This window comes from Bos mutus, chromosome 19 (genome assembly GCF_027580195.1).
Source record: "Bos mutus isolate GX-2022 chromosome 19, NWIPB_WYAK_1.1, whole genome shotgun sequence".
Classification (NCBI taxonomy): domain Eukaryota; kingdom Metazoa; phylum Chordata; class Mammalia; order Artiodactyla; family Bovidae; genus Bos; species Bos mutus.
The window spans coordinates 16,247,821-16,260,452 of NC_091635.1; the positions used below are offsets into that span (position 1 = coordinate 16,247,821).

The 12,632-nt window shown below is 39.7% G+C and overlaps 1 protein-coding gene across 1 annotated transcript in view; it reads right to left on the reverse strand.

The window, feature by feature from the left end:
- Nucleotides 1-12,410, reverse strand: part of LOC102284840 (myosin-8) — a 28,092-nt gene extending 15,682 nt beyond the window's left edge. Inside the window, exons 1-19 of the mRNA XM_070357315.1 lie at nucleotides 12,201-12,410; nucleotides 11,380-11,523; nucleotides 11,138-11,294; nucleotides 8,983-9,010; nucleotides 8,775-8,883; nucleotides 8,590-8,682; nucleotides 8,396-8,459; nucleotides 7,412-7,510; nucleotides 7,217-7,320; nucleotides 6,923-7,061; nucleotides 5,715-5,833; nucleotides 5,475-5,624; nucleotides 3,954-4,124; nucleotides 2,778-3,087; nucleotides 2,605-2,672; nucleotides 947-1,034; nucleotides 743-860; nucleotides 272-395; nucleotides 38-174 (exon numbers count right to left, since the gene is read on the reverse strand). Coding sequence (XP_070213416.1) covers nucleotides 38-174; nucleotides 272-395; nucleotides 743-860; nucleotides 947-1,034; nucleotides 2,605-2,672; nucleotides 2,778-3,087; nucleotides 3,954-4,124; nucleotides 5,475-5,624; nucleotides 5,715-5,833; nucleotides 6,923-7,061; nucleotides 7,217-7,320; nucleotides 7,412-7,510; nucleotides 8,396-8,459; nucleotides 8,590-8,682; nucleotides 8,775-8,883; nucleotides 8,983-9,010; nucleotides 11,138-11,294; nucleotides 11,380-11,523; nucleotides 12,201-12,410 — 2,432 coding nt within the window. The remainder of the gene's footprint in view (nucleotides 1-37; nucleotides 175-271; nucleotides 396-742; nucleotides 861-946; nucleotides 1,035-2,604; nucleotides 2,673-2,777; nucleotides 3,088-3,953; nucleotides 4,125-5,474; nucleotides 5,625-5,714; nucleotides 5,834-6,922; nucleotides 7,062-7,216; nucleotides 7,321-7,411; nucleotides 7,511-8,395; nucleotides 8,460-8,589; nucleotides 8,683-8,774; nucleotides 8,884-8,982; nucleotides 9,011-11,137; nucleotides 11,295-11,379; nucleotides 11,524-12,200) is intronic.
- Nucleotides 12,411-12,632: the final 222 nt, after the last annotated feature.

Sequence of the window (12,632 nt, forward strand, 5' to 3'; positions counted from 1 at the left end):
GGACCGCGATCGTCCTGATACTCTGCATAGTTGTTACCTCCTTTGCAGCATTTTCTGGTATTCTACCCTCATTAGGAATCCCCTACAGACAGCTTGAGTTCTTGTTATAATCTGGGCCAACTTTTCATCTCTCATTTCTTCCAGAAGACCCAGCAGGCCAGCTTTGAAGAAAACCTGGAGAGAGGGAAAGTCACAAATGATCCACAGACTACAGGAGAGACAGACACGGCAGACGGTGCTTGGATCAGCTGTAAGTAAATAGCGGCTGTACCTTCGTGTGTCCAAACTTGTACTGGGTGTGATCAATATCGATGGAGGCAAGAAGTTTCTCAGAAGCCTTCTTGCTGTCAATGAACTGTCCATCTGGAATAGCACTTGCATTTAAAACTTTGTATCTGTTTCATTGAAGAAAGAATGAATGGTTAGGAAGATGTGAACATATATGAAAGTCAAAGGACACCAAAAAGAAACATCAGTAAAAAGAAAGAAAGCAAAATAGAAAACCCAATTGTCCATATTGGTGAATCCATTTTTCCACGAGCTAATGCATGCTTCCCTCCTATTTGTAAGAAATGCCACCTCCTCTAGCCTGTATTCTGTTCTACCACCACAAGACTATATTATTTGACTTACTTCATAATACCCACTAAACAGGGTACATAGAACACAATGAACAGAGGACAACAGTAAAAATGATTAAACAAGCACAGCATTTAGTGAAATACAACAAGGAGTGACTGGCCTTTGTTTAAAGTCCCCATAGAGGATTCTGCTGGGGAAGCCCTTCCTGCAGATGCGGATGCCCTCCAGCACCCCGTTACACCTCAGCTGGTGCAGGACCAGCTCATGCTCCATGGCCCCTAGAAAGAGATCAGAGTGCATACTGCTGGGCAGTTCAACTGTCGCACTTGTGCCTGTTTGATTATTTCGTGCTCTTAGATCTTACCGGGAGTTTTGGTTTCATTGGGAATGATACAGCGTACGAAGTGGGGGTGTGTGCTCCTCAGATTGGTCATCAATTTATTTAAATTTTCCTAGAAAACCAGGGAGAAGGGACTTGATGAGCAAGTTCTATTTCAGGTTGCTTTTTTTGGCAATTATATGAAATGAACCTAGGCACTCTCTTAACTATTAAGTCTATGAGGCTTCAGTTGCTCTGTGTTTTAAGGGTCTCAAGAGTTGTAGCCTGCCAAATAACTGAAAGGCCAGAGTGCTACGGAGAAATATAGCTCTCTGTGGTATTCATTTATGACACCTAGGATCTGTCCTGTAAACAAACTGCCAATTCAAGTGGCATTGAGGCACATGAAGTGTTCTTGAGCAAGAATCAGAAAATAAAAGACTACCGTCTTGCTTTGCCACTAACGAGCTGCTTGAAATCCCTTTTGTCTCTCTGGGTCTCATCTGAAAATGGTTGAGATCACCTCTAAGGTCTCTCTTGCCTCTCTCAGTGCTAATAATTCTCACAGTACTAGTCTACAGTGGTGACCTATGTCAGTCACTGTCCCAGTGCTTGATTCCTTTCTTGAGTTTATTATTCCCTGGGACCTGTAACCTTTTGGGTTTTTTGAAGAGTCTAAAATCACGAGACTATATGACCTTCTGTAGGTGGATCTCGGATACCTGAGGATGATTCACAGTCTGAAGCATATGGGGCAGTTATTCCAGAAACAGAATAACTGATTATGATAGACAGTGGTGATTTACTCAACTGTAGAAAACCAGCATGTAGATATTTTTCAGTATTTCTTAGGTATATTCTTTGAGAAGTCAGAGTTGCTTTATTTTTTACATCTCAGTTAACTATTAGGATATAAAATAAGTAATGTGAGTCTCTAATCCTGAAAATATGTGTAAGAGTGTGTTTGGGGAGATAGTGCAAATTGGTAGTGAGAAAAGAACAGGGCCATTTTCTTGTTTAGGTTATATGTTATATCTAAGTTTTAGTTTTAAAAGAAATGAGACTTAGCTATAGAAGTTCATAGAAATCCTGACAAAGCAGCCATTAGATCAGATGCTCCATATGTCCCCTTTTAGAAGAACCAGTTTTTAAGCCATCCAAGAGAATCACATTATTTGTAGTAATGTTATTATTACTGTTATTTAATTCTTTACGGGTATTTTTCTATCTTAATCATCCATTTAAATCACGAGATTTGGCTTTAGGTAATTTTCAGCTATCACAAAAAATTAAATCTACCTCAAAAGACAAAGATGCATTTTGGTGGAAAGATGTCCTAAAGGATGTGTCTCAGGCTTATTCTCAAAGAGGGACTCAGGAATGTTCTCAAAGGGCAATATTAGTGGAATAAAGATACGGCTTTCCAGGGGAGACCTTTGAAGTTCAGCTGTGCTTCCTCAAAAATCAGCCTTATTATAGAACCAGAAAACTCCTAAAGGCATTTTTGGAGTTCCTGAATACATGAGATGAGCATAATAAGGAGTAGTGGGTAAAACATTCGGCCCTACAGAAGTACCCTGAACAAGAGGAAATATTTGAAATAATTCCTATTAACATTCCATTCCCTCCTAATTTATTCTAAATCCTATAATTTTAATAGTCATAGAGACCATATGGATTTTTGAATTAAATTTGTACTGTACCCTGAAAAGGGCTGACACAGTCTGGAAAGAAGAGCCCTTCTTCTTAGCACCTTTCTTTGCACCGCTGTCTAAGATAAAAAGAAAACCCATTAATGAATGTATCCCAGAGGCTGGAATGGTATGTAAACTTTCTGTGGGGATAGGTTAATTTAAATCAGGGGCACAGAAAGTACCAGCTTCAGCACTAGCATATGTGGAAAAGAGACTGGCCAGAGTCTTCATGGAGGACTTCTGGTACAGCCCAACCACTGTGTCGTTCAGGGGGTCCTTGTTCTTGTCCAGCCAGCCGGCAATGTTGTAGTCCACGGTGCCCGCGTAGTGAATCAGGGAGAAGTGGGCCTCGGCTCTGCCCTTGACCACCTTGGGCTTCTGGAAGTTGGCAGACTTGCCCAGGTGCTGGTCATACAGCTTGTTCTTGAAGGAGGTATCTGTGGCCTTGGGGAACATGCACTCCTCTTCCAGGATGGAGAAGATGCCCAGTGGCTGAATTCAGAAAAGCAGACGTTGGTGTCAGTCTATCTTGTCTCAAAAGGTATAGTGGCTGTCATTTGATTGAATTATGAGCACTCCTAATTAAATATACTTAAAAAGTAAACCAGGATCAAGCTTATAGTCCTTTTGTTATCACTAGAATGACTTTCCACCATTCTTTCTCACATTCGATCCATAACATTATTTTTAAGTAAAAAAATAGCTAGATACAAACTCCAGATGTCAGCACAGCATGTGGAGGTGACATTAAAATGTCTGTATTTATCACATTAACTCACCTACTTGGTGAATTAATGTATTGTCAAAGTTTTATTTTTCTATGAAAAGAACTTAGTGACTTAGAATGATGTTTACTTTATATGCAATAGTATAAATAACCCAAACTTTATATAGGACATTTTGTGTACTTAATCTCCTTAAAGATAGATTATGAACAAGCATAAGCAATTTGACTTCTTGACTTCCAAACAGATTATCTTTCATATAAGCTCTAGCTGTGTTACCTCTGCATTAATTTTGACTTAGAAAATAGTTATTTCTATTGCTGACGTCTTGGGTCACAATGGTGATTTAAAACAAATGAGGTAGTTTCTCTGGTGAAGTAGACCATCTCAGTAGAGGTGCTGTTTTCAAATTGGGTTTGAGTCAGTGTTAGAACAAAACTGCTCAGGACAAAATGAAACTAAACTCTCTGGTCCTTCTGTAAAAGCTGAAAAGAGGAAATAATTTCTAAAGTAATTCTCTAACTTGTTCTGATATCAGTCTATTTAAGATTACTGTAATACTTTCTGAAGTTGCTTAAGACACTTGGGAAAGTTATGCTTACAGTTCAGATTTACTTTAGAAGTCAAACAGACCTTCTCGATGAGCTCAATGCAGGCGGCCAGGTCCATCCCGAAGTCGATGAACTCCCACTCGATGCCTTCCTTCTTGTACTCCTCCTGCTCCAGCACGAACATGTGGTGGTTGAAAAACTGTTGCAGTTTCTCATTGGTGAAGTTGATGCACAGCTGTTCCAGGCTGTTGAACTGCACAAAAGCAAATTTCCAATGTTAAATGGATTTTTAAAGTGGTAGAATTCATTACTGAAAAATCTTTTATTGAAAATATGCGTAATTCAGTAATGAAATAAAATTATGAACTAATTATTGTTTATTCAGAAATCCCAGGAAAGAAAGGATCATTTTTGACATGAGCCCTTTTTGTGATTTCTGGGCATTGTTTAAAGCTGTCAGCCACACAGCAAGAGTTCTGGTAGAATCGACCTCCTTCCCCTTCTGAGATTGCCTGGGCAATAATGTGCATTAAAAGTACAACAAAAGTACAATCCAGTGAGTAATGGGTTCAGATTTAAGGGTGAAAGTAATTTATTGCAAAGCCTCACCTTTTTACCACCCCACTCTCTAATTCAAGGTGAAGTTCACATTTTCACTTTTGGCTATCACTTTATTAAGGAAAGCTTTTCTTAAGACCTTTATTTGATGTACAAAGTAAAATTAATAGGTTAATTTCTCTTCATATCAAACATTTGGTAAATTCTCATTGTCACATCTGTGAAAGTAGGGACCTTGTGTGGTCTAGCATTGAAGATCTGATGAAGTCTTTATAGTAATCTTCGTTACTTTATAGACACCTTCATTCTTATAGATGATGAAGCTAATGACCCAGAGAGGAAATGGTGGGTGTCAGATGAACCTGGAAGAGGAAAGACTATGAACTGTCACTGTGCTTCTCCTTTTAGCTCCTTTTTCCTCCATGGGACGGAAGGAGCCTTGTGTATGGACCAAACACTACGGATCCAGGTTCCTATCTTGGCTTTGCCGTACAGGGCTGGAGGATCTTTAGCAAGCGTGCTGATTTTTTTGCATCTGTTCCTCCACATTTAATTAGAAGTATGTTACTCCTTCTTGGGTTATTGTGAAGATTAAATGAGGTAACAATTTGAAGTACTTAGTAGAGTGCCAGAAATACAGACTTCTCGATAAAGTGTGGCCGTTATTATTACTACTGCTATTATCCTGTTACCTCCTAGATATTTTGTCCTAGGTACTATGTTGGAGAAAGCGATGTAGACACTACAAATGTAAATGAATGATACCCAGCATGCTGCTGCTGCTCAGTCACTTCACTCATGTCCAACTCTTTGTGACCTCATGGACCATAACCCGCCAGGCTCCTCTGTGCATGGGATTTTCCAAGCAAGAATACTGGAGTGGGTTGCCATGCCCTCCTCCAGCGGATCTTCCTGACCCATGGATTGAACCCACATCTCCTACATTTCAGGCGAATTCTTTATCACCGAGCCACTGGGGAATACCCAATATATCAAAACCCAGATTGTCTTTCTCCCACTTTTTATTAATCTGAAGATAACTCACATCAAAGATCTCAAAGCCAGCGATGTCCAAGACCCCGATGAAGTACTGCCTGGGCTGCTTGGTGTCCAGCTGCTGGTTGATGCGGGTGACCATCCACAGGAACATCTTCTCATAGACGGCTTTGGCCAGAGCGCCCACTGCATTGTACACCTTCATGGACAGAGTAATGATTATTGGTCTTATTAAAGACATGAACTGAAGGCCTGGAAAATGTGTGATTCACGAAGGTTGTGCACTTACCTGCTGCACAGTCTGGCCTTTGGTGACATACTCATTGCCGACCTTGACCCTGGGGTAGCAGAGAGCTTTGAGCAGGTCAGCAGAGTTCAGACTCTGGAGATAGGCAGCCTTGTCAGCCACTGCAGAGACACAATTCAAGAAATGTTGTTTAATGGCAGATGTTTCTTTAAGATAGTCTTTCCAGGTTCCTCCAATCCATTTTCATTATTATTTAAATAAAAAACTTTAAATAATTCTATAGAAGGTCAAGCAAGGCTTTCTGTACATTAGAGCATGTACTTGCTAATAAATGATCAGTCATTTACACTGGCCTTTGGTGATTTGTTGCAAGCAGCTTTTGAGTCATTTAGCAAAATCAAACGTAAGTCCAATGTTAATGGAAATAACTTTACGTAAGACAAAAGCCAGAGTCCCTGCTCTTAGGTATGGTTGAAAGGTGACATGAATACACCTTATCTCAATTTTGCTCTTCCCAACTTACCATCAATGACCAGTTTCTTTATCTGAAAATGTGGGAACTAAATCTCAATGGATGATTCCTACCTCGTCCCCTTCTGAAATGTTGCCAATGACTATGATGTAAATGAGGGAGACAGAATGTCGAACTGGGATGGTCAGGAAAGACTTCAAAGGAGCAGATAACTGTAGCTTCCATGGTGGTTTCTGTAATTTCCATATTCCTTCCACAGAGTATATGACTTTTCTTTCTCAGTTTCTTTTTATCTTACTTGGTGCCTAGATTGTCTGCAGGTTTACATGTAGACAACACACACGTGCACAGATATCTCGGGATATCCTCCACCCCAGCTCTGTGTTTGGGCAGACATTGTATCCCCCTGCTTGGTTTACCCAGTTGGTGCTGAAACACACCCATATGCCAAGTTATCCTGTGTACCTTCTTGTCATTTCTAAGGCAAAGTAAGCATATGGTTCTGTCTTATTCTCTCTCTGATCTGGCCCCAGGTTGTGCTTTTTAAATACATACTTATAAGTGGCCATTAGGGTTCATTTTCACTATTTGGTGTGTGTAGAAATGACGGAGATGTGGAGATGCTAACAGGAAAAGGGGGCGAGGACAGAGTGCAGTATGTGTAATGTGTGTATGCCCTTCAGAAATTTAGTTGCAAAGGAGATGTGAGTTTAGAAGAGCTTTTTATTTTTTCTTGTCGTATTTTCTGTCTTAAACCCAGTTGGGGGTTCATTGGTACCTTCAGTGCCATCTGGCTCTGCTTGCTCCTCACGCTGCTTTTGCTTGAATTTCATGTTCCCATAATGCATTACTGCCCCCGTGAGCTTGTAGATGGACACTTTCTCCTCAGAAGTAAAGCCCAGGATGTCTATGGCGCTCTGTCAGGAGAAATGACAGGAAAAAGGTTAGGGCAGAAGATATTAACATATTTTGATGAATTTACACTATATTCTAAGGTAACCACACTTACAGTATGGTTGCTATTATCATTCCCATGCATAATAGATTTTTTAAAAGTGAGTGTATGTCTTACATCAGTGGCCATCAGCTCTTCTTGGTCATCAATGCTAGGGACTGTGATCTCCCCTTGACTGACAAAGGCGTAATCATATGGGTTGGTGGTGATCAGGAGCATTTCTGGGGACACAGAGTTCAGGGTGTATGCTTCACATTAAAAGTAGTTAACAAAAATCTTAACTTTTGTCTGTGAATTTAGGTTCATTCTTACCAATCAGATCTGGCTTCTTATTGGAAGTGATCTGATAAAAAATATGGTAGCTTCTTTCTGCCTTCAACTGGAAAGTAACTCTAGACTTTTCTAGAAGATCTGGAAAGAGGGGGAAATAGACATGGAATTATAAAAAATATCAATGCTCCTGTAAATGAACCACAATGTCTTTGGCTAAAATTGGGGATATTACAATAGGCTTCATTGAGATTTCAACTTGATGATTGATCCTGTTGGTACTGTATATAAGAATTCCAAATACATATGGCAATTACCCAAGGTTCTCACCATTTAAAAGCAAAGAGTGAAGTATGCATGCTCTAGTAACAAATCAGCTTTTCATATGGATGACTTACGACCTTTGTCTTATAATTGATCTTTAATATCCCCTCCTTCCTCAGCTCACCTTAGATTCCTTGGTGAGGGATTACCTTGGAAACATCTACCAAACCTCAGATCAACAGCAAATCACAGAATGCCTGCCAACCTGGCTCCATCAGTCCTGCACGACCAAGTGATAGTTGGCAGGCTCTGCTACCCCGGCCATCTGCCAAGGGATGGGCCCTTTTCTGAGAATTTGACTACCTGTGGAAATGTGGCCAGTTAGTGTGAAATGCATGTTTAGCAAATGTTAGATACTCTATTTGAACCAATAAATGTGAATCCTTCTGCAAAAAAAAAAAAAGAGCAAATCACAGAAATGTGTTGTAAACCTGTAGATAACATATAGGAACCCGTGAATAGTCCTACTGTTTGTCCTGGAAAAAATGGCATAGTTGCTTCTGAGACTGGCATTTCAGAATGTGCTGCAGAGCCATCAGTCTGACACTAAGGTAAGCAGAGCACACGGAGATTGTGGAGAATTACAGCATTAGCTCACGAGCAGCACTGGTGGCAGGCTCAGTGCTCACCACGTGTTGACAGTATCCCTGCAAATGACATCCCTGGTTGATCTGCTTGAGTTTCAATGGTTGTGTTACTCACATGTTTCAATATCAGCAGAAGCCAGTTTCCCTGTGGTCCCGAAGTGGATCCTGATGAATTTACCCTTGCAAGTGAAAAAGACGATGTTACGTACAAAATAGCACATGAATAAGAAGAGACTGAAATAACGACTGAGACATGCCTTTATGGGCATTTAAGGCCTGAGAAAACCCTTCTGTGACCCAGAGACTCACAAAGCGAGAGGAATTGTCATTCCTCACGGTCTTGGCATTGCCAAAGGCCTCCAGCAGGGGGTTGGCACTGATGATCTGATCCTCCAGAGTCCCCTGCAGAGAAACACAAGAGCAGAAACACAAGGAAGTCCGTGGCTTCCTGAGCGCCCTGCCCATCATGATTCTCGCATGCCCATCAGACCCACCTGCATTTTGCCAGGTTCCTCCTTCTTCTTCTCCCCAGTGACTGCAATTGTTGCAAAGTACTGGATGACACGCTTCGTGTTCACAGTCTTTCCTGCCCCAGATTCTCCGCTGTCAAATAAAAACCAGAGAAGAGATCAGAACTACAGCTCACATTGTCAACATCTAAGACAATCACCACCAATCAGAGAAGAAGGAAAAATCACATACGTGATCAGGATGGACTGGTTCTCACGATCTGTGAAAGAGAAATCAAGACCATCATTTTTAAAAATAGTGCACATTCACTATGAAGATTATTGACTCTGTTCAGATTAAATACAGTTTATTCTTTTTAACATTTTGAAGATATTGCCTGTGATTTTGGCTTTGGGTGTAGCTCCCAGACAGTACTTGCCTCTTGGAGTAAAATTTGTGAAAATGAGAGGCAAAGAATCATCTGTTTCTTCTGGTATTTTATTAATTTAAAAACTTATGGGCAATTTCAAACCTATACAAAGGTAGGGAAAATACTGTTAAAAGCTCCTATGTACCTATGAATACAGCATTTCAGTAGTTACTGTATGGCCAATTTTATATAATCTATATTCCCATCCCAAGCTTGGTTATTTTAAAGAAAATTCCAGGCATCACATACTTTCATCTGTAGCTATTTCAGTAAGAATCAGAATTCTGAAGTTTCATTTAACAGATAAAGAAAGGAACCCAGGGAGGAATAAGTGATTTTTCTGATAGATACATCACTTGTTAAGATATTTTGGTGTTCTTGACTTCTGGTTTATATATTTTTCGGCTGTCTGGCCTCCTCCCAGTTCTTGATATTAACTTGACTGCTGGTAATACTAAAAAAGGAAGAGATCTGGAATTGTATTAATAACTGTCACTGTTCATTTCCTTTTATTTCTCTCTTTTATACACATTTTCTAAGTAATGCAAAAACTGTCACTCTATATGACTGATATGTTGGATTTATACCAATTTTCTGATCTGTTAAATTTTTAATTTTGTACTGATAGATTCTAGAGCATTCGTAAATCTAAAAAAAACCTATTCAGAGAAATAGATACAAGATGGATGCTATTTAGATGTGCATATAGACTTCAGGGAAGTTTAAAGCTCTGTTTAGGGAAGTAGAGACAGATTTTGAAACATATTCAGATTGATTTCTTTTTCCAATAGAAGAAAAATCATGAAAGATCATGTCACAGCTAGTGGGAACATAGGTAAGAAAATAATGTTTTAGTCTCTAACCTGGTCAGATGCTACAGTTTTCATGGTTTTATATCAAAATCATGTTTGGAGATAAGTAATCTTGAATTTGGAGCAGCCCCGAAAGCTGGGGGAGTGAGGACCTTGGTAGGGGTGGTGGTTTACATACCACCAGTGTAAATGCAACTGCTGCGTGTTAAAACCTCTGGAATGAGCCTGAATTTGAATAATTTCTGGAAGGTAGCTAGGTTCTGTTGACAACCAAAGACAGTTTACTAGCATGAAATCCTTATAGAATTGCTGGCCAGTTTGTAATGCAAGATTCGTATTTTATCCCTTTCTCTTCTCCTTTAAAAGACAATTTAAAAACAGTGCAACAAAATAAACAAAAGAGAAACCAAAATGGAACAAAATCTTCCCCAGTTTCTAATATCTCATGGAACAACAGGAAACTCAGGAATCTGGAATATTTCCAAAGGCAATACATTTGGTGTATGCCGATAAAAGATTTTAATGCTATATTTGGGCCTGCAATTTGTATCAAAGCTGTTTGTTTATGTTTTGATAAGATAGGAGCAACAGACTTTGATATAAATTTTTTAAAATGTTTTCAAAGAAAGATGGATTTCTATTTTCTTCCATTCTAGTAGGAAAATGCTTCAAAATCTTTGGGAGGGAAGTCTCAGTTCTTTCTTTACTCATGTTCTATCTCAAACGCTGGCAGTGTTGGCTGTATCTATTAAAGATAAAGAAATTCACAACGCTTTCCAGCTATGGCTGGTAAGTATTTTCCTTGATTGCTGTGGATGTGAATATACTAAAAAAAATATATTTGAACTTTTTTCCCTCTCCAAATCAGAAATTAAAAAATATGGAAAAGCAACATATATGTAGGTCTGCTAATTGTTTCATTTAGGCTTCCAGTTTCTATCTGGGTTAGCTTGTGCAGGTCAGTGAACTCAGTGACTAGCTTCATTTTACTCATCTGTAGAGTGGCTGTGGGGAAGATTATGTGATGTTACAGCACTGAAAGTTTCTTGAAAACAGTGAAGCCCTGTGTGGCTGCAATGTATTATTGTAATCAAAGCCCAAAGTCTACTTGTTCATTCAAGATTCCGTTTCCACATTTCTGTAAATAGATGCATCACTCACTCACCAGTCAGCATGAACTGATAGGCGTTGTCAGAGATGGAGAAGATGTGGGGCGGGGCCTCCTGGCGCTTTTTGCCTCGGTAGGCTGCCACCACCTCGGGGTTGTACACCGGCAGCCACTTGTAGGGGTTGACGGTGACGCAGAAGAGGCCCGAGTAGGTCTGAGAAAATCAGAACACTCAACATGTGGGATTTGATTCTACTTGGAGAGATAGATGAAATAAAGAGAGGTTGAAGGGTGCTCACGTAGATCATCCAGGCTGCATAACGCTCTTTGAGGTTGTACAGCACTCCGGGCTCGTGCAGGTGGGTCATCATGGCCATGTCCTCGATCTTGTCATATTTGGGAGGGTTCATGGGGAAGACTTGATCTTCTCTGACAGTGAGAGTCTGGCAAGTAAAGTGAGAGTCAAGTTTGTATTAATGGTTGGAAGTAGGATTTATGTGTATCTGCTTTGGTTATAAGACTACGATTGTGGGCACTTTCCATTATATTATTCAGTGTACTTTAAATAAAAGCACAAAAATGTATTCATCTTAGAGTTTGATGGTAAAAAAAAAAAAATCTGTTTCCTGTGATGAGCTAGAATACATCCTACTCTTTAAAATCTACTTTTTTCCTCCCACATTTTCATGTCCCAGGTTTATCCATTTATATCATTTTACTTCAATGGGTTTAATTTTTTATTTCTCCTTGCCATTTATTACAAGAAACTTCAATTTGGAAGGAAGTAATGGGAAGATTAATGCATTATTTACCTAAGTAGATAATAATTCTTTTGATAGAAACTAGTTTTTATTTCTCCCAGGTTTGGAGATTTAGACTGGGAAGTGAGTGATTGAAGGGAAATGCTGGAGGCTGACTAGGGGCTTAAAGTTCTTTTGGTGGTTGGGAAAGGGAGAAGTGAGAATTTCTTTTACCTTCCAAATCTGATGTGTGTTAATGGACTGGAAGGGTGTCTGGATTGGCAATAGACTTGGAAATTGTGAGCAAGGAAGGCTTCAACTTGAAGTGAGGAGATGGAGAAATAAAACGGGAAGGATTTTCTCTTTATGTTTTTACTTACTGCTCCACGTTCTGTCTTTACAGTTACTTTCCCCCCTTCCTTGCTTTGTATGATGCTCTTCACATAGGATTCCTTGGGCTCTGCCACAAAGACTGATGTTTTAGCATCAAAGGGCTTGTTTTGGGCTTCAATCCGTTCCTTTTCTGATTTTCGAAGGTAGGGAGCGGCTTCGCCAAAAACAGCCATCTCAGCGTCTGAACTCGCACTCATGGTTGCAATTTATTTAGAGAGAATTCTGCCTTGGGGAAAGAATGGGAGAGAGGGAAAAGAGAAACCAGAAGTTATATACATGTGAGAAAAAAATTTGAAATGACAGAAATATTGAGGTTCCATCCCCAGCCTGGACTGTAATTGTTCTTCCAACCTGTGTTGACCAGCGTTCAACTTAATAAAGTATTAATAACACTAGCACAGGGCTGGTTTGGAATGAGA